Source organism: Platichthys flesus, chromosome 12 (assembly GCF_949316205.1).
Source record: "Platichthys flesus chromosome 12, fPlaFle2.1, whole genome shotgun sequence".
NCBI classification, from domain to species: domain Eukaryota; kingdom Metazoa; phylum Chordata; class Actinopteri; order Pleuronectiformes; family Pleuronectidae; genus Platichthys; species Platichthys flesus.
This window is the reverse complement of record NC_084956.1, coordinates 22322389-22348996: the sequence shown is the minus strand read 5'-3', so window position 1 is coordinate 22348996 and position 26608 is coordinate 22322389. Positions and strand designations below refer to the sequence as shown.

General features: G+C 40.9%; 1 protein-coding gene across 1 annotated transcript in view; it reads left to right on the top strand.

Annotated features, from left to right (window-relative positions):
- The first annotated feature begins 264 nt into the window (after positions 1–264).
- LOC133966480 (cGMP-dependent protein kinase 2) overlaps positions 265–26608 on the top strand; it is a 31493-nt gene continuing 5149 nt past the window's right edge. The window contains exons 1-19 of the mRNA XM_062401429.1: positions 265–483; positions 1688–2053; positions 6374–6540; positions 7069–7182; positions 8076–8181; positions 8808–8871; positions 8982–9059; positions 10075–10169; positions 10833–10901; positions 11066–11164; positions 11280–11427; positions 12109–12245; positions 13005–13094; positions 13437–13578; positions 13659–13822; positions 14211–14333; positions 14649–14711; positions 17008–17074; positions 17768–17920. Coding sequence (XP_062257413.1) covers positions 362–483; positions 1688–2053; positions 6374–6540; positions 7069–7182; positions 8076–8181; positions 8808–8871; positions 8982–9059; positions 10075–10169; positions 10833–10901; positions 11066–11164; positions 11280–11427; positions 12109–12245; positions 13005–13094; positions 13437–13578; positions 13659–13822; positions 14211–14333; positions 14649–14711; positions 17008–17074; positions 17768–17863 — 2310 coding nt within the window. The 5' untranslated portion in view covers positions 265–361 and the 3' untranslated portion in view covers positions 17864–17920. The remainder of the gene's footprint in view (positions 484–1687; positions 2054–6373; positions 6541–7068; positions 7183–8075; positions 8182–8807; positions 8872–8981; positions 9060–10074; positions 10170–10832; positions 10902–11065; positions 11165–11279; positions 11428–12108; positions 12246–13004; positions 13095–13436; positions 13579–13658; positions 13823–14210; positions 14334–14648; positions 14712–17007; positions 17075–17767; positions 17921–26608) is intronic.

The following is a 26608-nucleotide window of genomic DNA, read 5'->3' as shown; positions in this document are numbered from 1 at the left end:
AATTAATATAATTTAATGAATAATGTTGAATTATTGCATAATGTTTTTGTTCACCCATGCGCACACAGCATGAGAAAGTAGTATGTATAAGGGATGATACAAGGCATCAGTCAACATGAAACTATATACTTTTTAATATAAGTTTTTAATTTCATATTTAGAATCATAATTCGTTGACTGACACATCTTCAGTCAGCCAAACAATCTCACACAAAGATGGATAATGCTTGTCATTTCTTTTTCTGTAGGAAAACGTTGGCATTTAACAAAGGAGGCATCGAAGAAGAGAGAGCACCCTGTCTTGTTGCAAAGCTTCTTTTCAGACAGTCTTCACTGGGAATTTGATCCTTGGGCCATTCCTATGGTGGCCAGTCAGTGTGTGGCCATGGGCAATGGTTCTATAAAAGCCCCGAGGGCTGAAGAGAACAACTATCCAGCCTCAATCCGTAAAGACCCTGCTGGTCTGGATAAAGATGTCTTCAGGTTAGAACCAATCCTTATGAAACGTTTGTATATAGTGTGTGTGTGTGTGTGTGTGTGTGTGTGTGCATTGCTATATACATTAGAAATGTATTCAAGTTTATCTGTGACCGGTAGGGAGTGCAATATGATATAATAATAAATTGATGGAAACATTATCACAGTAAAGAGCATCAAGCTGCTATCACAATTTTGGAGTTTCAGGGGTAAATAGTTTGTAGCCTAAATGTCCTCTGTTACCTTCCTCTTCGGCTATACTCGTGAGAACTAGCTGATCTCGCCATGTGCCTCTTGGGCGAGAGCTTAAGGGCACCAGCTTTTGGTGTGTTCGCGCTTGAGTAATGCGCTAGGATCTGTGGATCACAGCGGACATTTAAGCTTGACATGGTTTAAATGACACTGTTTGAGTTGAATTTGAATGTCGGGGATTGCGGACACTTGGATGACATCACAGGAGCAGTATGGTTTGTTTTTTTAATGTTTGAAGAAGTGGTCACCATTTACTTCAATTGTAATAAATTGGCTTCAACGCTGTTTACCTCTGAAACTCCAAAATACTCAAACACTTTGCCCACCCCTCTATCTGCATAGTTGTCAGTAGATAATGCGTGAATTTTCATTTTTGGGTAAACTATCTGTCTTACTTTTACCGTGACAGCACATTTTCACTTACATCGTTATGGTCTGGAGAGGCTCAAAAAACAATTTGTTTTCAATGTGGATCAGTTGAAGAAGGCTGTCATGGTTTACAGCGCAGATCACTCCACATATCCTTCCATCACCTGATAAGAAGCACCCTAAGTGTTTATACTCTGACTTAAAACAGGACTTATCATCAATTAATTGCAGTACACTTAGAGGGCTTTGAAGATTCGTAATGTACTACATGACACTCACTGCAGGGTCCAACATCATTTAAGTCAAAACATGTAAGACTAGCAGTGAATTTCCATGGGAATGCTCATCAAGACGTTTGTATTTTTTTTTTTTAAAACACTAAATAGAATTAGAAGTAGCAGTTGAATAGCCAGAGTTTTAAGAACTGTGTTTCTATCTAAACCTGCCTCATAATTTACAGATTCATCAAGCTCAACATTTCTCACTGGATTTTTTCAACACTTGTAGTGAAAACTGACTTTGTGGACGCTAGCCTGGCTTTGTGAGCCCACTTTAATGTGTATTCTGTAACTCTTATATTAAACTTCAGGTTGCGGATTGCCCACCTAGAAGCGGAGCTGGCACGTCGGGAACAAGAGTTTCGAGCTCAGGAGCTTCAGTTACAGCATCTTCAGCAGGAACTGGAGACCAAGGTCTCCCAGATTGATAAGCTCCAGGATGCTATTGGATACAACAATATCCTGGGCCGCTCTCCACCAGTTCAATTGCCCCAGAGCCCCCGCTGCTTCAGTGCAATCAACCAGGGTCCCAGCCGCTTCCATAGGGTGGCTGTGGAAGTCCACCGTAGGCTTAAAGCAAAAGAGGGTGTCTCTGCAGAACCCACATCCAAGAAGTTCTGTGGAGGCCTGAGAGCAGAACACGGCTTTATTGTAAGGGCTGTCCACAAAAACTCAAAGTAAGTCTCTGGAACCCTGCAAACTATACATTTGTTTGGAATATGAAACACTCAGCTTTTGTACAATTCAAAAGTAATTAGCTGTAAAGAAAACGTCATGGATACAGAGCCACTTTTGGCTGATCTGTGTTTTTCTGAAAATGCTGATCTCCTGAGATTTTCAAACACAATAGTCTTAAGAGGTTTTACTCAGAATGGTGAGAAAAACGCCATGGTGGAACCTTTGTGATGTGGCAGAGCAGACATGATGTGATGCGGTCATGTCAACATGGAGCTTAATTTAACAGAAAAGGGTCCAACATCTTGTGGAATAAATAACATTAAGAACTAGGACTGACACAGTAATCAATGGTACTACAGAAAATGTTAAACAAAGCCAACACTTATAATATTATAATATAATGATAAATTACATAATTAGAAATGAAGAAATTGCTCACTGACACGAAAAGCTGCAATTTATTTATAAAGTTTGATCAACTGTGATTATCTCAGGCACAATATCATTGGCTCGAGGTTGTGAGAGCTCTGATAAGCTTTTGTAATTCTAACCACATTTCAAAAGCCATATTAGCATGGTAGAATAATAGCAAGATGTGGGGGGGGAACAAAAGGCCACAGGATCTAAATGTTGTGTCTGAGTCATTATAGGCTTCAATTACACAACCGATGCTGCCCCCCTTTCCCACTACTCCCTGATTAATTTACCATCCTCCTTTTCTGTCAATGCACTCACACATCAACTGTGTGATGTGGTAATCAGGGATTCACACTCAAACATGCATGCTCAGTGAATCCAGGACCCAATTAAAGCATAACAACATTTATTCAGCACTGATAGTATGACATTTGTTAAAAATATTACAAATGTATGCATCCTCCCATTTAGCAATGGTCCAATCTGTGTAATAATGAAAAGCCTCAGTCCTGATGTTTTGGACAAACAACTGTTATGGGACATTTAATTACATTTCACAGCAAGAAAATTTCTTCTGGTGGTTTAATTCTTACCTAGCTCCGGCTATGAGCTCAAAGCCTGTACCACAGTGAGATACAAGGCATTTGGTCCTGAACAATGAAATCACATTTGCTATATACTAAATAAGCCCCTCCTTTCACAGAGGCAGAATGTTCATCCAATCAGCTCTCTGCTTTGTTGTGACCAGGCTTAAGGCCGAATTATAGTCCTGCGACTGCAACCGCGGAAGGCCATGCACTTGCATCGACGGACTCGTTTTGGTTTATGCTTCACTATTGAGTTGCGCGTGTTGCAATGCAATTCACCGCCAGAACACTAGGCGGAGTAACGCTGTTTGTCGAAGACAAAACACACAAAGAAGAGACGTCTTCTTCTTCGTCGACTGTTTATTTACATCGCCACTCCGGCTCCTCATAGCCTATTTCTGGCGGAGAAATCGGCCAGTCAGTGACGGGTTATACAAGTGGTCATACTTTCGGATCTCTTGTGCCAAGTGTTCATCTATTTGGTCCATATTCGTTCTTCTAAATCTTTCGTGATTTCCGCGTATTATGGGGCATGAAACCGGAAAGTAGACTCCGGACGGGATGTAGTAAGCAGACCAATCACAGCCTTGCTCGCGTCGCTTTGTCGTATAGTTAGAAAAATTGGCAGACGCACGCAAGCTGCCAGAGGGCACGAAAGGGGCGTGTTGTGTGTCTTGCGTGCATGCGTGCGTGCATACAATCCGAATATAATTCGGCCTTCAGACATTTAGTCACCTTCACTCTTCACCCCTTCGATGTCTTACAACACAATGACATCAGGCCTCTCCTCAGTCTCCAAGTGTGGAAACCTGTTTCTCTCAGACCCCTGTCGTCTGGTCAGTCAAACCCCTCTGTTGTATCTGCTGGATTAGCCCCTGCTGTGAAAACCATTTGTCTCAGCAGAGGACACAGGAATCTCCAGCAAATACACATCTGAGCAGAGCACGTCACAAGAACATCTTAGTGTACAAGTCTAAACCACACAGAAACACATCTTGTAATAATATTCTCTATCTGTACTTGTCATTCTTTCATTAAAGATATCTAAATACAAAATGTCCCATCACACAACCAAGAAGGTACTAAGGCATCATCATCATGCTCAATACAGTCAATACAAGCTGATGAGGGGCTCTTCAAGATTTGTGGGCTGTGTTTAATTCTCAGTTCATTCCCCAGTCTTCCCCATCTGCATGCTGAGGTGTCCTTGCGATAGAACAAAAAACAGAAAAGGTTTAATAGCAGCACTGTATAATTATTTGTCCAGTGGTTGTTGGGATGGTTGTTTAAATGTTGCTAGAAGTTATCACTTGTTTCCAGTGAGCCCTTGCTTGATGTATGCTGTTAAATTGCCTAGATACTTTAACACTTGGTAAATTCTGCCATGGTTGTGGTTGCAAAGGGGATGTAATCTCTCTTTAAAGGAAACTCACATTAGCTGGTGTCCACTACACCTAGCCACCAGACTGAGAGTGTCAAATGAAAAAATGCCTGATTTTGTCTTTTTGTGTGGATGCCTTGATATTATGTTGGTCTTAATAGCCTTGACATTACATCAACCTTATGATAGTTAATAGAGCTGCACGTTATTAGGAAAACGTGCAATATTCTATAACGTTGTTCAATGTCTCGCTGACGATATGACTTAAAAAAAATATAACACAAACAGTCCCTGGCTTCCAAACGCAGAGACCAAAAACTGCTCCACAGCCGGGAGAAGGCACACAGCCCGGCCACAGCATCACCGAGTCCGACACAGTCATCCAGGGAGCCATGCCCAGATGCATTAAGCTCACTTACAGTGGTAATTTGGAGTCGTTTCTAACATGTTTGGACATGAAAAGTAGTTTTAGTTTATAGTTTACTCTGTTAGTAATTTACCGGTCCTCTCTGTGAATATATCAGCAGCTCACAGCGGGAATTGTGTCACGGCACACCAAGGGCACCGCCATTTACTCCTGCTCTACATCAATGACTAAGTTTACAAAGTCTGTTGTTTTTACCCAGACTGATGTGTGAAGCTGCTTGAGCTGCTCCCCCCGCGACCCGACCCCGGATAAGCGGATGACGATGAGTGAGAGTGAGTGAGTGATGTGTGAAGTTTCCACAGTAGAATTTTTTGACAGGGCATTGATAGGGTTTTCAGTCACTAACTGAAAACTCTTTTACTGATGTGAATATCTTTAGTTTATTATCCAGGGCAGCAGTATTCCATCTGATTGGCCAAATTTGTTTACATGCAGAGTGTGAATGCATTGCACTTGGAACACAATTCATCACAAGCCGTCTTTTGCGATACATTAATTGTGCAAGGTGATATAGCGACGACGATACATTTTTGATATATCTAACAGCTCTAACAGTTACCCGAAGGTGGCATGCGGTTGAATTCCATCACAATAGTGAGTGGTTCAACACTAGCGATAGTTTCAATTCTAGCGTGGAATTGGAGTTGTGCCCTTTTTGCTTATCATGTCGGTCTTCTCTGAGGTATCATGTGGTTGACAGATGAGAGGGTCTACCAGTGTGTCTCAGGTTTCTTTTTCTTGGAAATCTGCCATAAGACTTTCCTCCATTGGAAAATTGTTGGTGGTTACTTGTGCAGACAGTTGTGGGCAGACTTACAGCCTGCATTGGCCTCTTGATTGTTGATGGTGCATTAATTCAATGGTGACTGTTAATAGATACGTTTGGATGAAATTGGCTTAAATCAGAGGTAATAAAGAAATTCATAAAGCTCTAAAGCAAATTTTTGGTAAAGTAAAAACATATGTTACAAGGCAATTCTGATCTCCTAATGTAGTTTGTGTTGACAAGGCTTGTTAAATAATAGAAATAAATATTGCTCATATAAACAAAAAGAATGTGGCAGTACAAAATCCAAAGGCACAGGGGCAAACGTGAAAATCTTGAGGACTGCTGAAAGTTTATCTTGGGGTGGTTTGAAGTTGTTCCAGCCAATTGGAAGTTCACCTCCTCCCTCTCATCTTTCATTAGCCGGACAAGAAACATTTCACTGTAAAATGTCATGACCACAAAAATAAATATATAAGTTACAACTTCTTGAACATTGAACTTTACTAAATAATAAATTACATTTTCAATGGATTTGCTCATTGTCCACATTGATGACTATTTTCATTCCAGCATTTCGTCCTGTTGTTCTTCCCTCATGTCCGGATTCCACTGAATTCCTAATAAGGAAATAATTATTTTATTTCTTTATAATACAGAAAACATGTTATTTACTATCTGGTCTCTTAAAACTGAGTAGACTTTGGCACTGTTTGTTTCTGCTTGTTCTTTCCACCTCAGCACCAAAAAGCTGATCAACAAAGCTATCATAAACAATGACTTTCTGAAGAATCTGGACCCACAGCATATGAGGGAGATGGTGGACTGTATGTATGAGAAGGTGTACACTGAGGGGCAGCTGGTCATCCAGGAGGGCGAACCTGGAAACTACCTCTACGTACTGGCAGGTCAGCACAGCAAAATATCTGTAGCTCCAAAAATACTTGCTTTGTTTAATTTAAAATAAGAAAGGTAGTTGTTGATTGATTTAAAAAAAAATTAAACCAGGTAAAGTATCTAAGAAAAAAATAAAATCATGAAGTAATGTTTAAATTAATAAATTCAACACTATGTTAGCTACACTGTTTTTGTTTCACTTTTTACAGATGTGTAATTATCATGTTGATATATATGCACCAGAAACCTGGTTGAGAATCCATTAAAACACTTTACCTTACAAGTGTCACTTTAACTACATCCATCAAAGGTCTGGAGAGTAGATGAGCTCTGCTGCCATTGTCAAACATACATAAGAAGCTCTCAAAGTTGAAAAGGAACAAAAACAGATTGAATATGGGCAAAAACCACAACTTTGGTTTATGCTTATGTAGGGCTATGTTTGTTTTGATAGAAAATATCTCACAAAAGACACAGTCCAGTGAAAATGTGAATAATCAAATACTCTTCAACCATGTGCTGTGTTTCCCTCACTACAGATGGCATTCTGGAGGTCATCCAGAGTGGAAAGTTGCTGGGTGAGATGCGTCCTGGTACCGCGTTTGGAGAACTTGCCATATTGTACAACTGCAAGAGAACAGCCACTGTTCAAGGTGAGTGACAGCAGCATAAACAAGACCAAAACTCCTTTGCCTTTGGGATGACAAACATTAAAATACTCCCCCATGCCTCAGTGTGTGTCATGTTGAGTGTGTTCGACAACCACATCATATCATAAACATGCGCTCCGCCAGCTGGATGGTACATGAGCAGATTATTCACAGAGGGAGTTATTACATTTATGTAAAAACCACTCATCCATCTCTCTCGTTCATGGCCTTGCTGATGTTTTCATGCCTACAAACTGTTGCCTGGGAGTATTATTAGATGGAAAGTATTTTAATGTACATTTTAAAACAGTAGGTTTTCACAATACTGATTCTAATGATCACCCTCAAGGGTATTTCACACTTTGGGACATCTTCTGAATGAATTCAGTCACTGTGACTTCACAGAATTACTTGACAATTGGATTTCAGGTGGCTGTGGCTGAGGGGGTAGAGTGATTGTCCATAACCAGAAGGCTGGCGGTTTGATCCCAGTCCCCTTTTATCCAATAATTGACCTTGGGAAAGATACTGAACCCTTCATTTACATATATTGCCCATAGGTGTACTGTACCCAATTTGTTCAGAAGGACCCTTAAATCTCCTCCACACATATAATGAAAGGTTCAGTGTGTAGAATTTAGTGGCATCTAATGGTGAAGGTGCATGTTGCAGCTGAAAACCCCTCACCTCCATGAAAATCTTAAAAAATATAAAGGGCTAATTTTCGGGTAACAAAACAACAACAAGAATGTGTACGATTTATATAAAAGGTGAAAACATCACTAGGATTATTTTATATTCTATTAATGCCAATAGATCCCTTTCACCTAAATCGTATACTCTTGACCTTTAAGTGATGGTCTTAATGAGTTTCTCATGGTTCCAATCTCAATCAGCTCTGTCCCAGTCTCACATCTGGGCACTGGACCGCCAGACCTTCCAGACCATCATGATGCAGACCACGCAGGCCCGACATGAGGAATACTTCAATTTCCTGCGCAGGTAGAGACACACTGTATCTCCTCTTAACAGCAAACAATAATTATTAATTATTCTAAAAGAATTCTATTTTCTTCCAACCTCTCTGACCAACTGTTGACTCAGTGATTAATTTAGCAGGACCATACTGTGTTATGTGTATACCACTGTACCAGTGCATATATTCAATTTCAATTCAATTCAATACACACTGGGGACAGCAAAACTCTGCACCCATTGTGTTACTTTGCTTTGAGTTGAGGTTCAGTAGCACTTATTAACCCTAATGATTGATGTCATTAACATTTGCCCAATGTGGTACAACATGGTTACTGCAAATTCAAATTCAATCCTTAATTTCGTGTTTGCCGATAACAATTTGTCACACAGACGACATTCTTGATCTTCAGAACCTCCCAGCAATATCAGACATCATCAAATATAGTGAATAAAAGAGAAATGATTAAACATAAACAAGAAAAAGAATTGCAAGACAAATATCTGTTAATATTGCGATTCTGTGCATTGTACATTAAAAGTGTATTATATAATTTAGTTATTATATAATTGGTTTCTTTGTATTGTCAACGAATTTAAATACAATTAATCTGTAAAAATCTGATTAAGTTGGTTATTTGTTTCCGTGACAGTGTGTCCCTGCTCCGTGACCTGCCGGAGGAGAAGCTGGCCAAGATTGTTGATTGTCTTGAAATAGTGAGTATTTCCCACTTCATGACATTTCTTTATAATCTTTATCAAGTTCCATACATTTTCAGATTGTACAAGATTAGAGGACAAAAGACTGACCCTTTTTTTCTTTGCAGGACTATTTTGAAAAAGGGGAGTATATTATTCGAGAGGGTGAAGAGGGGAACACTTTCTTTATTATTGCAAAAGGAGAGGTGAGACATCTTTAAGCCAAAATAGATTCTCAACCCTTGTGTGCGCATGTTTTTTTTTAACAATTTTATTCTTGAGTTTTGAAAATGTTACAGACAATCATCAACATTTATATAAAAAACTGAGCACTGTTCACTATACCTCAGTGACAATCAACATCTGTGTTCCATGTTGGGTAATATTTAACTTTGACATGGCTTTTGGAATTCTGATTCCCAACAATTCACCTGCGACCCTCAGATCCATTCGCTAATAAACTCAAATAAGCTCCAGTGCTCAAGCACTGTTCATCCCACCACACTCCGCAAGGATGGTCAGTCACCTGCTGTAGATAATCATTCACTCCGGCCATACCTGGCACATTTAGCCAGCCAACGTTTGTTGATTTAAACCTGTTCTCTTCTCTGGATTTGGACCAGGAACTGTTTAAAACCTCAGCTGCCTGCGTTGATCTCAGAGAACCCCTGGTGTCAATCAGTCCGCCAACCAACTGTTGATTCCATCCCTCCACCACCCAAACTCTGACAGGGGGATTATACATTTGCTCATCCCCCCATTATATCTATGCAATCCTATCTGTGGGAGTGATGACGCCTAGATTCCAAGCACTCAATATGTTCTGCTGCAATAAACGTTTCAAACGTTCAGACAGAACTGTCTGACTGAACTATAGTCAAGCACATAGAACATACAATTTTGAAATAACCTTATATAGTTCTTGATTTGGTATTGGGTGCTCATGGTGAAATCTGTCATTAACTACTGAGTACCAAACCCTTGTATTGACTTCTCAGTAAGTGACACTGCACACTGACAAAAACAAATGCCAGACTTAAAGAATCTCAGTCAAGTAAGAAGTCTCCAAATGATTAGAATCATCAAATGTCAGGGGGCGGCATTATTGTTTGACGATCTCTAATAAACCCAAAGTTAAAATGTTAAAAAGTTGGCAATATTATACTGACAAGTAAAACAATAGTGGTAGTAATTCATCATTCTGATGTTTTCTGTCTGTAGGTCATAGTCACTCAAAGCACAGAGGGGTTTGCTGAACCACAGGAAATCAAGATACTTGGAGTCGGAGACTACTTTGGAGAGAAAGCTCTCATCAGGTACAAACAGCAGCCTCACTGAAGGCTAAGGATACATTTTACACACACAACATTGATGTTGGATTTTGTTTCCATGTGTTATATCTGGTAAATCTCAATATCCAAATTAAAAGGGATGTCCAGAAATTGACCTTCCAAGCTGTTTACTTTCAGTTAACACTAGAGCCTACATCACATCATGAATATCAATTAGAACGCTGTATAAACCTAGCTAACCTATTGCACTGCCTTGTCTAGTCCAGTGTGTCTTGGTGTCAAATGTCGCAGCCTGGAAACTCAAGTCACATGAAAGTGCTGGGATGTATTACTTTTATTGCTGTTTCTAGCCTTAATGGTGTGATCAGATCGTATGATAGTGACCTGAATTATTAGTTACTGTCTTAAAGAGTTCACATCAGCATCCAAGTCACAATTATAACAAGGAATCTCCTATTTTCTTAAAGCTTTAAAATACAGATAAATTGTTACTTAAATTAGAGGAGCCAAAATAAATAACACAACATGGAGGACTACAGTTACACAACCTTCTGAGTGGTCCAATGAATGGATTTTTGTTGTATTCATTTGTGTGCTGCCTAAGATGAGCCTTATTAAGCTGCTGTTTGCTATTGCATGTTGGATTGTGTTTTGTCTTTTTAATGAGCTGTTCATGTATGTTTGCAGTGAGGATGTTCGCTCAGCCAACATTATTTGCAATGAGAGGGATACACATTGCCTGGTGGTGGACAGAGAGTGAGTTGCTGGATGTTTTTTAAAACGATGTGTCATTATGTAGAGTTGGACCCATATACCACACTCTATCTGAAATGTATTTGTATTCCTGACACTAAGGGACAACATAAAGAACGGTAATAAATCCTCTTAACTGTCTCTGCCCCCCTGGCCCTTGTCTCCAGCAATTTCAACCAAATGGTGGGAACGTACGAGGAGCTTCAGTCTTACCTGAAGAAATATGTGGCAGAGCTTTCCAGGAGTGATGAGAAAAGAAATGCCCTGTGAGTGCAGTTTCCAATAGTTATAAACTGATTTTAATTTGGTTTGTAAGTGTACGTTTTCTTAACTAAGAAGGACTCACATTTAATCAAGCACCTCTTGTTATTCTCCTTTCAGGCCCTACTCCCCTCAGATCGACTCTGCAGAGGCTCAGGAGCTGATGAGGCTGACAGAGAGGATTTCCCTCCTGCCCCAACACCAGCCTTTCCAGGAGCTTGAGGTCATAGCTACACTTGGCACGGGAGGATTTGGACGAGTGGAGCTGGTGAGCTGCAGCAACACAACAATGGGGCCTTGTTAAATACTGCTCTTGTTTAAAACTCATCCTTCCACTTTATGCCAAATGATTATAATCTCTCTCAGCAAAAGGAAGTCAAAGTTTAAATGATCCATACTTAGGAATGCAGCTTTGCAGAGACCGTAAGACCGTATCTGTTCCAGTGTTGTCAGTTTAATTCACCCCAAAAAATGAGGACAATAATGAGGGAAAATGCAACAACCGTCATCTGGTTTATATCTTTAGACTTTGTGAAACTTTTTTCCAGGCCACAGAAATTATCTTACAACTGTTTTCTACAAACCTCATATACAAAAGTGTTTGTTTGGACTTGGTGGAGTGCTTATTCAATGTTGATTCTACTTCAGAGATCACAAACACAATTACCTGTGAGAGATTTCCTGAGTCTCTTCACTACAATTACTATCAGTATCCTTCTTCTAGTGGCCACTAGAATTATTGCAGCTTCTTTACAACTATCAAATCTTAGCAATGTAGGGTTATTGTAATTTATAGTTTTGATACGTTTGCAGTTGAAACCGTCAGTTGATGTTTTCAAGTAAAATGTATCTGTTATAAACCGTATATGTTTCTTGTGTCCCCTGTAGGGGTTAAAACCAGCATTGATTGTTAGTGTCTTGCTCTCCTCACTGGGCTGCTGTTTCTCAGGTGAAGCTAAAGGGCGAGGACACCACCTTTGCTCTGAAGTGCATCAAGAAGATGCACATTGTGGACACCAGACAGCAGGAACACATCTACTCTGAGAAAAATATCCTGCAGCAAATCAGCTCAGGGTTTATCATAAGGTGTGGCTCACACACATCATTATGCCTTAAGGTTTCCGTCGCAAACGGCAAGATGTTGATAGCACCCAACTTATTCTTCACTAATCTTCTCGATAATGCATCTCCCTAAAAAGGATGACGATTTTCATAGCTAGTTTTCTGAAAAATAGGGATGTTTTTTTGTCGATGTTTGTTTGAAATTGAAATATTAAGACGAATATCTGTTAAACCTGTCACCATGTCTGTGGACTCCCACAGTTCAAATAAATGGTTGAGATTTGAAAACCCTCAAGTGTGCACCAAGCTGCTAGTGGGAGCATGTAGGAGTTGAGCAGAAGAGGCTAGAGAATGGTTAAGTCAGCCAACAGATCCTGAAAGAGAGGATGAAATGAGAACTGTTGGTTTCTCAGTAGAGTTGCTAAGGAACCTGCTGTGAAGAATGCTCCTGAGCCGGCTCCCACCTCTGCACTGAGATTTATCTGACCTACGACTTTAAAGAACAAAGGCTTTGTGAAAGCAGTCTGTTGACCTTCATTCAATAAGAAAAGTTCAGCCAAATTGTGCTGTTCAAACATTTCAGTAGTACTCCGGTCGTCTTTACACTCATGAAGAAGAGATGAAATGTAGAAAGATTTGAATTCTGTGGATGTAGTTACAAAAAAGGTTTTGAAAGCGGATTCAAAGCAGTATGGTTTCTCACCTTGTTTATCACTGCACTCTATTTGTAAGGCAGCATGGTAGTTCACAAAGAGTCACTTAGCTGTCTGTGCTTGTCTTCAGGTTATTCCGAACATTTCGGGATGAAAAGTTTGTCTACATGCTGCTGGAGGTGTGTCTGGGCGGAGAGCTGTGGACTGTGCTGCGGGACATGTGAGTGTGTGTGAGAACGATAGGCTACTCTTTAAAAACCAAGTTCACAACAAGGTGAATTGTTGAGTTTCCAATCATGTTTCCAGACATAACCTAACCCCAATCCACTGAGCGCACAATCATAATATACATTATCTCAAGGCACTTTGGTGAAGACCTATAGAGAAACCCACAGTTCCAACAATGAGAGAAAACACTCTTTGATTTGTTTGTTCTTATTGCACTTTGTTGCTTTGTATCTCCCTTTTCCCCTTCACCAACTTTCCCTACACAGCAAAGTATAAAGAAGTTTTTTACATGTTTACACTTCATTAATTTGTTGATCCTTTCATAACCTACTAGGAATTATTTTGATGAAACCAAAGCCAGGTTCTGTACTGGTTGTGTCTCAGAGGCGTTTGATTACCTCCACACTTTGGGCATTATCTACAGAGACCTGAAACCTGAAAACCTTCTACTGGATAATGAGGGTTATGTCAAAATGGTAAGTCAATTGTATACATCCATGTTAGGGCGATTTCTTTCATGGTCTTTTTTTATCCCAATTCCTCTGTATGTTCTCAGGCAGACTTCGGCTTTGCTAAAAAGATTGGCCTTGGAAAGAAGACCTGGACCTTCTGTGGGACTCCAGAGTACGTGGCCCCTGAGGTTATCATGAACAAAGGCCATGACTTTGGTGCAGATTGCTGGTCTTTGGGAATCCTCATATTTGAACTTCTCACTGGCAAGTAAGTCAGCAAGATATAATGTTACACTTACACTTTGTGAAAGAGAAAATGAAACGATTGCATTACAATGTTGCTTCCTCTGTAAAACCTACAATAGCAAAAGAGACAATCAGGGAGAACATTTTATTTTTCTAATAACTAACTACTGTGGTCAGGTCGGACCACTGGCGTGGTCAGAGGTCAGACAAAACCATTTGCACGTTCATTTCAGCTTGATTGTGCACTAGTTTTATTGTTCACCTGATGCATTGTGTAACCAAATATTGAATGATCTCTGACATTTAGAGCTTCTCAAGTCTCCTGTTGTTATCTTTTAAAAAGTGTTATCAGGATTGTTTTCTTCAGTTTTACAATTAACAGGGAATGTAAAAACCTGTTTCCCTTCCAGCCCACCATTTGCTGGCTCAGACCCCATCAAGATTTACACCATGGTCCTCCATGGCATTGAGAAGGTTGACTTCCCAAAGAGAATAGGCAAGCGTCCAGACGACCTCATCAGGAGACTCTGCAGGTCGGGTTAATCACAAACTATATATTATCATGATCAAATATGAGATGATGTGGCTCAGTTTGAACAGAGATTGTCATTGAAAGTGATTTTTGGTGCATAGAAGACACAGCAGTATCATTAAGAATCAGCACTTGATAATTATGTTGCAGTGTTATTACACCAGATCATCAGTGATGCTGATATGAGTCATTTAACATTAGTCACATGTATTTTACTGAATTTATTTAGTCAATTTGTGTCTGTTTTTTGTAAAGAGACAATTCACAGGTTATTAAACCTGGCATTATACCAGTATAAATGTTGGTTTCCTCTCAGGTTAAACCCAGTGGAGAGGCTTGGGAACAAAAAAAACGGCATCATTGACATAAAGAAACACAAGTAAGTTAACTCTCCAAATGATAGTCTCCATTCCTAGGTGTTTTTAGTTTTAGTTTAAAAAGAGTAAAACAGCTGCACAACACAAGGGAACTAAAGAGATTTGTTTGCTTGGCAGTTAGTGAAGTCATGATTACATCATGCAGTAGATGGTGTTTCCGTTAGCTTTGTGTTATCTGATGTAAGATGGCATGTTGTTGGCTAAGTGTGAGTTGTATGATTTAAGAGGACATTGTGTTTTCTCCTTCATATTGTTCAGTGGGTCCAACAAAACACCCTGAGGGTGGCACATACAGAACATCACTTTCCACACAGGCTGTCATTGTCATGACATGAGGGTGGGGCCACAGAAAAAGTGAACCACAACATTGCCATGCACCAAGCCTCATTGTGTGACACAGGGACAAGGAGAAACAGATGTCCCAGATCAGGCTGGTCTCATCACAATTTTTTAGTAAATGCTACTTAAAGTAATGCACCAGAATTCGTATGAATTACACTAAATTGTGAGTCAGGAGGCTGGGGACACGGGACTTATGCGCTTCTCTCTCTTCGTGAAAACAAAAAACATTTCGGACATTCATCTAACCCTAACCCTAATATGAAAAATACATATGAAGTCCACACCACGGTGATTCAGTTGAGAGACAACCGCAGGAATAAGCTGTTCCTGAACATACTGGTCAGGGAACGGAGGACCCTGTAGCACCTCCCAGATGGGAGGAGGGCAAACAGTCTGAGACATGGTTGTGAGAAATTGGGTTGTTAATGAACAAAGCTGTCTCTAACTTGGTCCAGAGTGAAACATATGATTGTGTATAAAGCAAACATACATATTTTGACCATATCTGGCCATTAAATACCACTTAAAACAGATTTGACAGATTTGATCTAGCTTGGACCTCAATGGGGTCTGAGAAAGTACACCTGTGATGGCCTGTGTTTGGAGCAAGATGAAATGTAAACTTTGTCGTAGTACAAAAGCAAAGACATCATTGTAAAGGTCTTGATCTCCTGAGTAACATTATGTCAGTGTGGAAATTGTGGATGGCTCCTGCTCCTCAGGGATGACCTTTGAACCTTGCACCTGAGTCAATTTGATCGCTTACAGGATGGAAACTAAATATGCAACAGACATGGTATGAACTTTTTTCGAAAGGTCTTCAACTCCACTGCCATAGCCCAATGCAAAACTATAGGGGGCACCACTGAGTAGGGCCAAAACCTAGAAAAAACTATATTTGACCATTTTATTAGTAAGAAAAACTAAATCTGACTAAACAGGTGATTTTCTCACACCAAAAAACTATAAAGAAGCATGCAAAGGTCCTGGACGCAATTTCACATAATAGTGAAAACATATTAGAACTACAAAAGATGTGAACAACACACAAACACACGTACTGGAACGCCATTCATTTGTAGTTCTCTTTAGGGTTCTTCCTGGTTGAGATTAGGGTTTCTGAAAATAGGTTTTAGAAAACTTATTAGCGGTTTGCTTTTTTAACCATGCATGAAAATATTGAAACTGAAACACACATATCTCGCCATAGATATCATCAAAACACATTGTTATTAAGAAACATTGCTAAAATATAGTGTTTTCCACCAGGAATAAAGCAATCTCTACCATCTTGCTTTATCAGAGCGCTGCGGAGGTCTGCGCAGGCGCATTTCGTAGGATTTTGCTCAAAAATGTTGCGACATCCATACTTAATTTCGCACCTACGGTCAATTTAGAGTCACTAATGCATTCTGTAGAGTCAGAAAGTCTATATATGGAATGACAAAGCAACTGACAGACCTGAACACAGAGGTCTCATCTCTGGGGAAGACCTGAACACAGAGGTCTCATCTCTGGGGAAGACCTGCTGTACAAAACTCCACTGCTATAGTGTCATATTACACGTGATGGGATGATTGATGACCTAACATAACAGAACTGTATTAAGTCAGAGTGGTAATTAACATTTGGATGGAAGCCATGATGAGATGGACGAGCTACATTGGAATTGGAATTTTTAGCAGCACTAAAGATGAGGAGGGCTGGGTATATGTGGTGAGGTCGATAGTTGTATTTCATGACTTTGATGATGGAGAGAAGGATCCAGCACTATAGTGGCACATCTGGTCGGTTAAATGCACAATACATGCTTTACTGTTTACTTCAGTAAACATCACCTCCAACTATAAATGCTCACTACTCACAGCAGCAGGTTGACAGCTATGTTTGAGAGCATAATAATTGAAGGAGTAGATTTCAAATTAATCTATCCCTGATGTTTATATTGTTTTGTAGGTGGTTCCGGGGCTTCAACTGGGAGGGGTTGAGGCGACGCAAGCTGCCGTCTCCACTGAGGAGAGAGGTGAGACCTGAGCACTGCACGAGCACAGACATCATGTTTGTAGTCAAAATGTTTCAGTGAAATTAAATATACACTTGTGGGCAAATGTGCTGAACAGCTTTTATCTGCTCCTTTGAGAATATGCTAATCAGTGAATTATTAGTAACTGAATAGATTTGAAAAAACTGTAGAATATCAATTGAAGGTCTGACATTATTTAGATACCAAAAGATGATTGGACAGAACTAGAGTATGTGTTGCCATGAGTGAGACTTTGCTAATAATCTAATAAGATAAATAAGCACATTGTTATGGAAAGGAACATGTGTTAGGGAGCAGTTAAACATAACGCCAAACTATTTATATCATTATTATTTTTATTATCGTTAAACTGTTGTACTTAGTATTTTTTACTTAAGTTTATTTCTAAGACATGTTAAAAACAAGCTGTTTTTAAGTCTATAACCTCAGAGATTGGGTCCTTTCTGGAGGTAGAAGTCACAAATGTGGTTTATGAGTCAGGTTTCACTGGATTGTGTAATGAAAGTAACAGTGTCAGATGTAGGAATAATTAACCAGGTCTTCATCTATGTTGTGTATAATCATGAATCCAGGTCAGATTCAACTTTCATGTGTATAAATTGACCCCACTGTAAATACCTATGTACTTACGAACATGATGTGATTTCGTGGTGATTTTCTTTGTTTGTGCAGGTAAAGGGGCCAATGGATCACAGTCAATTTGACATGTTTCCTCCTGACACAGAGGAGGCTCCTGATGAGCTGTCCGGCTGGGACAAAGACTTCTGAGGACACCGATCATTTTTATTCCGAGCAACATCAGTTGATGCAGTTCTGGAAGCTACGGTGGGTTTGCAAGCTACGTTTTAAAGTTTACTCTAGGTGCAAATTTAAAGAAATTCCAGGCAGTCATTTGGGGACACATTGTCCAATTGGGGAAAAGCTGCTATTAAGGTCAGGGTTAGGTTAAGGTTTAGTATTTGAATGGCAGTCAATGTGATGTCATCAAAGGTCTTCACTTGAAGAGAAAATGGACAAGTCACATCAGAGATGAACTCTTGTTCATTTTCGGTCTAGCTTTAGTGATTTCCTACATGACTGTGGAATTCCCCTTTAGGTTTTCCCATGATGTAGGAGCTGGTTTTCACCTAAAAGTGTACGATTGGTAAATAGTGTGTCTGTGTGTGTGTGTGTGTGTGTGTGCGAGTGTGTGCGTGTTTGTGTGCATGGAAGCATAACATTATGCATAAGTTGCTGTAGATTCGAGTTTAGGGTATTTTCAGTAATTTCGTACTTCAGTAACTCTTCTATCAGCCAGCTTTTGGTAACATTGATCTATTAATGTTTCACTATTGACAATGCTTATTTCAGTCTTTCTATCAGATTGGTGGTCAAAGTGTCTTCACTTAATAACACTACAGAAGAAGTATGGATATAGACTCATGCGATAGGTTATGTATGGTCGGGGGAGGGGAGGGGGTAACCTCTGTCTCTTTTCAAAGAAGATCACTGGAGTCAGATCTGAATGTTCTGGGTTTATCATGTTTGAATGTGACTCCCCTGGATGTGCATTCTAACAAACAGTCTGCTCATTGTTGTCCTCCCAGATTGAAAGAAAAGTTGGAATTCTGCCACAGATTTCTCTGAGCGCTTGTTGGGTTGTTGGGATTTTTGTTACTCCCACAGTACTGGGGGAGGCTCGGTATTGAGACATTTAACAAACACTTCATCACTGTTCTACGTAGAGAGCATCTTAAGCTGTGTTGCCATGTATTCACCTCAGTAGCTGGTGGATAAAAAGAGTTATTCACGGTCAGAATCAATAAAAAAAAAATGAATCCAATGTAATTGTTTTAATCAAAATCTGATTTAATATGTATACATATACATTTTATTTAATTATCATGATTATCCTTAATTTTGAATTGTTACTAAAGAGTATCACACAATATTAAACTGTAGAATATGCCTATTTGTCAAAGTACAAAAAACATTATCAGCAATGATATTTTTAATAGGGCGCTTTGAGGTCCTTTTTATGATGCGGTAACTTTGGCAAATTGTTAATTGGCTGTTAGATACCTAAAGAAATAACAAACCAAACAAAAAATGAACTGTCCATTTCAGTGTATGAACATATAATGTGATTAGTAACCAAAATGTCGGTGTTATTTAAAAATAAAAACTAACTAACTAAAAACATTTCTAAGTAAGGCAAGTTAATTCAATATTATAAAGCATATTTCATACACAGGTAGATTCAAACTGCTTTACAGAGACATTTTGGCTGCTCTACATTTACAGTTGCAATCAGAAATATTCAACCCCCTCACCTCAATAGACATTATAGTGATGTGGATGACAGATAATGACAATAAATGACAAAAAAACCTCATCAACCAACAAAAGATATTTATTGATGCGTATTTTAGTTCTGTCAGACAACTCACGTTTGATCATGTAATATATTTATTACAACAGATTTAGTGTTTGGCGTCTAGGCTCTAACTTAATCACTACCCCATATGATTACACAGGAATGATGGGAGCGATGAGCAAATGCTTGTAACCCCCCGTTGGAGCCTACAGGTGGATGCTGGGGTGGTGGAGGGACTGAAGCAACAGGTAGCAATACTGCAGCAGCAGTGCGAGCAAGAGGGGTTGATGGGAAATGTCTCTCTGGTTAAATAGACCACCTGATAAGGTGGGTGTGTATTATAGATGGTTGTGGAGATTGAGGTATGTCACGTGATGTATGTCACGTGATGTATGTCACGTGATGTATGTCACGTGATGTATGTCACGTGATTGGCGCAGCGCATCTCGAGTTGCCTGCAAGAACTAGCTCGCAGGCGTCGCCATATTTCTGTCAGACAACTCACGTTTGATCATGTACTATATTTATTACAACAGATTTAGTGTTTGGCGTCTAGGCTCCAACTTAATCACTCCCCCATATGATTACACAGGAATGATGGGAGTGATTAGCAAATACTCGTAACCCCCCAAAACTGCACATAGTCGGAGCCTGACGTACGGATCGGTATCTGCTATGTGTGCGCCATTCACCGCCGCGGTGTGGCCATTCTCCGTAGGGGCATTAGCCTGCAGGAGAATATGCTACCTAGTGAACTGTTATGTGTGCCATTCACTGCCGCGGTGTGGTCATTCGCTGTAGCCAAATTGTCTGCGGGGGAATATACTACCTGGTGAGGTTCCCTATACGGGAATGTAGTGAACTTGGCACATGGCAACATATGCACCGGAATTTCACCTTTAAAGCCCAGCAAACCACCTGAAATGCAATAAAATAATCAGTCTGCAAAACACATACAAATTATTCATTCACATGTTTTGTTTGTATCGCCAATATCCAAAACATGATTCGTTTCATCGGGCTTAACAAATGCGACATCCTGTCCTTAACCCTCGACAAGAGTAATGAAAAACTACCAAAAAACCCCCATAAACAGGGGAAAAAGTAGAAACCTCAGAAAGAGCCACATGTGAGGGATCCCTCTCCCAGGATGGACAGGAACAGATGTATGCCATGGCAAGGGTGCAATGATTCCCTTGGCATCGTTCGCATCGTATCGTCACCATTTGAGGGGATGAAGGCGCGCCGAAACATGCCTGTGACTACCCCGGACGCGGATACGTGATGGATCCCGAGATCTGACATGCAACAAAGGATTTATGCAGCGGAGATTACATATTAAAACATCAAGGCTGCAGATGATGTTTGAGAGTCAATATTCCTTCTTGTGGTGTCCAACATAGCATGAGTAGCATTGATGATGGAGTGTTGCAGTCATAGCGGTGCAACATCTTAGTGAGTGCGGGGACAGCATCCAGGTCATAGGCCTCAGCTCTGGCAGGGATGGCGAAGCTTTGAGGAGATCTCGTCATGCATTTTCGACCATTGTTGGTAGGCAAGGGTGTCTTCAGATGGGTTGAAGAGGGATGCAAGCGTTTGATCATAGAGCAGAAAGAACAGAAAGCAGTATTATTCTTAGCAATGATAATTCAGAAGTCTCGACAAGATCTATCAGACTTGTTGTGAACATGTGTTCTTCTAATACTAGAGAGGATAAGGTCATGTAGAGGATTAAATAAGCGTCTTTGTCAGATTTCCTATTATACTGCTTCCGTCATCGTATACTCTGACTCACCTTGACAACAATTCCGTAATAAGGAAATATAAAGCCAAGGTAAATGTTAGGTAAGACTGTCATCATTGAGGATTCATAGCTTTTCTATTGTAGCAGCATGCAAGTGAAGTATGTCACCTGATATATGTCACATGATTTATGTCACCTGATGTATGGCACATGACTGAAGCAGCGCAACTCGAGTTGCCTGCCAGAACTAGCTCGCTGGCTTCGCTCCATTTCAGTCAGACAACTCACGTTTGATTATTTATCTTATTTATTATTCATAGTAGAACAGGTTTGTGTTTGGCGTCTAGGCTCCAACTTAATCACTCCCCATATGCTAACACAGGAATGATGGGGGTGATGAGCTAATACTGTAGCCCCCCAACACTGCACAGATTTGGAGCCTGACGGATGAATCAGTATCTGTTATGTGTGCCATGCCACTGCGGTGTAGCTATTCTCCATAGGCCCGTGCCTGCAGGAGAATATGCTACCTTGTGAAACTGATTATGTGCGCCATTCACCGCCGCGGTGGGGCCATTCTCCATGGCGCATGCCTGCAGGAGAATATGCTACCTGTGAAACTGTGATGCGCACCATGCACCCCCGTGGTGTGGTCATTCGCTGTAGGCACATTGTCGCGGGAGACTATATACTGCCTGGTGAGGTTCCCCGCAACTGCCCTGGCTGTAGGAGAATATATTGTGAACTTGGCACATGGCAACCTATACCCCAGAATTTAACACTCTAAGTCCAGCAAACCACCTGAAATGCAACAATTTATTTTTTCCCTCTGCTTCAACTTCTACAGACCTCAGAGTGACAATGGGAGCCACAACAACTAGGGCTGCACAATTAATCGAATTGCATGATCGTCAGCGATATTGACATTTAAAATGCGTGATTTGCTACCAGAGGGAGAAGAAGATGGGAGTTGTCACGCACGCACCATGCAGCGATAACCAGAACAAACTTTTTGTCTGCAGCCAGTTCCGGTATTTCTTAGAAGAGTAGAGACAGAGAGTAGCCAGTCACGGTGTTGTGTGAAAGGTAAATCAATTATCAGGAGCAGAAGGCGAGGAGCTAGTCCTTCGAAAAGGATCATCATCCGTTGTTTGGTAGTTTTGGAATTTAGGGCAAGTGATGATAACCAAGAACAAATCATGCCAGAGTGCATTTAGAGTAGAGAAAAAAACAACCCACAAACCATAGTACAACAAGTGCATCAAGGCCAAAGCTAACATACCTCCCTGAATCTCAGTCCATGTCCAACGTCAACATATAGCGTATCCATCCCCTTCGCCAAGACGTTAATCTGCGGAAAGGAAAACCCGGGTACTGCTCAGTGTGTCTATGAACTGTTTCTCACACCACAAGTAGATTATGACCACCAACAGTAGATTCTGACATATTTACTTCCTCAAAGTGCACCAGATTGTAGTCGACAATCCGAAGACAAAATAGTTGCCCGCGAATTTAATATTCGATCATTCGTTAGTTACCTCATAGCGCGTGTTATTCGCGCAGCTGTAATAAACTTTGTTTTACCGGAGGTGCTGATGGAAGTAGCTGAGGAGTGAGCCATCTCGCTCCCTTCCTATCCCTGAAACTCGGGCATGTGCAATGGGACAAATATAGCACATGGCACGTCCATTGCGAAATCATCGCATGCCAGAAGTCATAAGAAAGTCATATATACAAGTTATTTACAATTATTGCATTCAACATCTATGAGGGCCCATTTGAGGGTTCAGTATCTTGCACAAGATTGAACCCCAACCTTTGGTTGGAGGAAGACCACTCTACCCACATATATATTATATTATATAATTGAATGTTTCCGGAATAACAAAACATTTTACCTGCAGCATTTTATACCTTTGGGAAAGGTACTGTTGTCAGGAGACAGGCGCTTCAAACCCATGGCTGGAGATTGGACTACAACTCCCATAATCCTGCTGGAGTGACGTACCAGGAAGTACTATAGCACGAGCCGGTACCGTTGTTTACATCAGGTTCAGGGAAGATGGCGTGTGATTCGAGACTGAATTGTTTCATTCATAACGTTCAGTACAGACTTCATTCAGCAGAGGAGACAGGATGAAAGCCCCAGCGGATCCAGTCGCGCTTCCTCTGCCTCCGAGGGACAACATCCCGCGGTGATGGAGAAGTTGGTAGAGCAGAGATGTCCCGGGAAGAATCCGTCAGCGAAGCTGCCGTCAGTGACGCTGCCACCAGCGTTTGTTCGGCCTCGCGGAACCGCCTTCAGTCAAGAAGTAGTTGAAACTAACTCGTGGCTCAGACCGGATGAATTAAACGCTTTGGGTGCGCAGCTCCTCCAGGATGTGGTGCGCGCTGAGAGGCCCGCGGGAGTCGTGGTACAGACGCTTGACGTCCGATTCACACGTAGTGAATCTTGAAGGACCGAGCCGAAATTTCGGAAATAAAGCGAACTTTCGGAGGAGGAATCACGGATTGAGAGAGACAACGACCCACGGAGGAACAACGGTCACTTGGTCAACGGCTGAGACGCTGAAGCAACAGGTAGCAATACTGCAGCAGCAGTGCGAGCAAGAGGGGTTGATGGGAAATGTCTCTCTGGTTAAATAGACCACCTGATAAGGTGGGTGTGTATTATAGATAGTTGTGGAGATTGAGGTATCACATGATGTATATCACGTGATTGGCGCAGCGCATCTCGAGTTGCCTGCCAGAACTAGCTCGCAGGCGTCGCCATATTTATTTTGACAACAGAAGTTGACTTAGTTAGAAAGGAGTCAGCTGAGGTGGTTCGGGCATCTGGTAAGGATGCCCACTGGGCGCCTTCCTTGGGAGGTGTTTCAGGCACGTCCAGTGGGGAGGAGACCTCGGGGAAGACCCAGGACTAGGTGGAGAGATTATATCTCAACACTGGCCTGGGAACGCCTCGGGATCCCCTCGTCAGAGTTGGTCAATGTGGCCCGGGAAAGGGAAGTCTGGGGCCCCCTGCTTGAGCTGCTCCCCCCGCGACCCAACCCTGGATAAGCGGACGAAAATGAGATGAGATGAGAAGTTGACTTAACTTTGAAGTTCAAATGAAAAATGTAACTCTTTCAACACATGTGCATGTGCAGTATTATTCAACCCCCCAGCTTCAGTACTTTGTTGCGCATCCTCTAGCTTTTATAACTTCTAAAAAATGTTTTCGGTTAGTGCGGACAAGCTTCTTACACCTCGATTGGAATCTTTTCCCATTTTTCAAGTGCAAAAGCCTCTAGATCAGTGATGTTTGATGGCTTCCATGCTGCAACTGCCTTCTTTAAATCCCACCAAAGATTTTCAATCAAATTTGAATCTGGTGACTGTGAATGCATCTCCAGGACGTTCCAGAATCTTTTTCTCAACCAAGCTTTGGTGGACTTGGAGATTTTGCTTTGGATCATTGTCTTGCTGGAAAGTCCAATGATCACCAAGGTTCAATTTGTCAACAGAAGGAATCACATTACTCTTTAAAATGGCCTGGTATTTCTGTGAATCCATGATGCCATGTACACAATAAAGATTGCTAGTTCCTGCCGCAGAAAAACAGCCCAACATCATCTTTGACCAACCTCCATGCTGGACTATGGGGATGGTATTGTTCTGGTCATAAGCCTGTCCTTTCACACGCCAGCCATACCGCTGGTCCATACGTCCAAACAGTTCCAGTTTGGTTTCATCAGTCCATAGAACTGTCACCCAAAACTCTGTAGGCTTATCCAAATTCCTCCTGGCATATTCTAGTCGACTTTTGATGTTGCCTGTGGTCAAGAGCTGAGTGCGTCTTGGAGCCGGCCATTAAGTCCTTTATTATTCAGTGCACGTCTTATAGTTGCCACTGCAGCACTTGTACCAGCCTTCATCAGGTCATCCTGTAGGTGTATTGCAGTCACACAGGGATTTAGCTGAGTTGTTCTGACTAAGTTGCTGAGGGTCCTTGATGAAATGCTGGGCTTTCTTCCACGGCCAGGCATGTTTGAAGCTGCTCCATCAGTTGTAAACTTCCTTATAATGTTCCCAATTGTGTCTCTTGGAATATCATTTTTTGGGGAATTCTTCTTCTACCCAAGGCCTTTCAGTTGTGATGAAATAATCTCCTCTCTCAGCTTTTGTGTAAGCTCCTTTGTCTTTCCCATGATTGCAACTCACCTTGAATACCTTCATGGGTGGGGTTTATATATGCATCACAGCTGAAGGAAATGAAGGATCAGTATAGAGTTCCCAAAGGCTTAATAATGTTTCAACTTAACTTTAGGACAAAAAAAAACTGTCAGACAACAATATTATATAGGGGTTGAATAATTGTGACATGGCTATCTTAACAAAATATACTGCTACAAACAAATACTACATCATGCATTTTCCGTGTTGATTTTCTTCATCACTCAACTCATAAAGAAGGCATCCGAAGCAGAATCTTGATCAAAGAACAAGATTCTGTCTACTTTAATTGATAAATCCTTAAAATCTTTGGGGGGTTGAATATTTCTGATTGCAACTGTAGCTGTTAAATAAGTTGTATTTGAAGCTAAATATGGAGAGAACAACAGCTTTTCATGTCGTGTCACGACGAAAAAAGCTGTTGGGAAATAATCAACAGGGACAAACTGTGTACCATAGTAAAACGGAGGCTGTGCACCAGACAACATGTGTGCCGGAAATATCAGATCAAAGACCAAATCCGCACAGGCAGTTGGGGATAATTTATTTGCGCAGTGGAAGTATAACCGACAGCCACCACAAGATGTCAGCGTAGTCACAAGAAGATTTTGTCCAGTGTAGTGCCAGTACAGATCCAGGCACCGAGGTTCACAACGGATTCATAAGTGGATTAATGAAGCTTTTCCACAAACAGATTAACAGGGCCGCAGAAAAGGCCAGACTTTAGAACCTTCCAGCAGAAAGTAAAAGTACAGTCCAGGGATGGTGTGCACACAAGTCTTTTTCATGTCTATGTTTCTACAATCAGAGAAAAGTTATTATTTCCTGTTTGCTTGTTTTTGTTAGTGCTCGAAAGGCATCTGTCTCCATTCAAGAGATAGTTCACCCAAAAAGGGAAAGTCTCCTCATTATCTACTTACCCCTATGCCGTTGGAGAGGGTGGGTGAAGTGTTTGAGTCCACTAAACACTTCTGGAGTTTCAGGGGTAAACTTTGTTGCAGCAGAATCCAATAGAATTTAAGTCATGGGTGAGTCCCTCTTCAGTACTTAATAAAACAACATAAAAAACATAACATATCTCCATGCTGCTACTGTGATGTCATCCAAGTGTCCACAAGCCTTGACATTCATATTTGATAATTATAATTATAATTATTTTAAGCTGGTCCCAAATCCCACACCAAAACCAGTCACAACT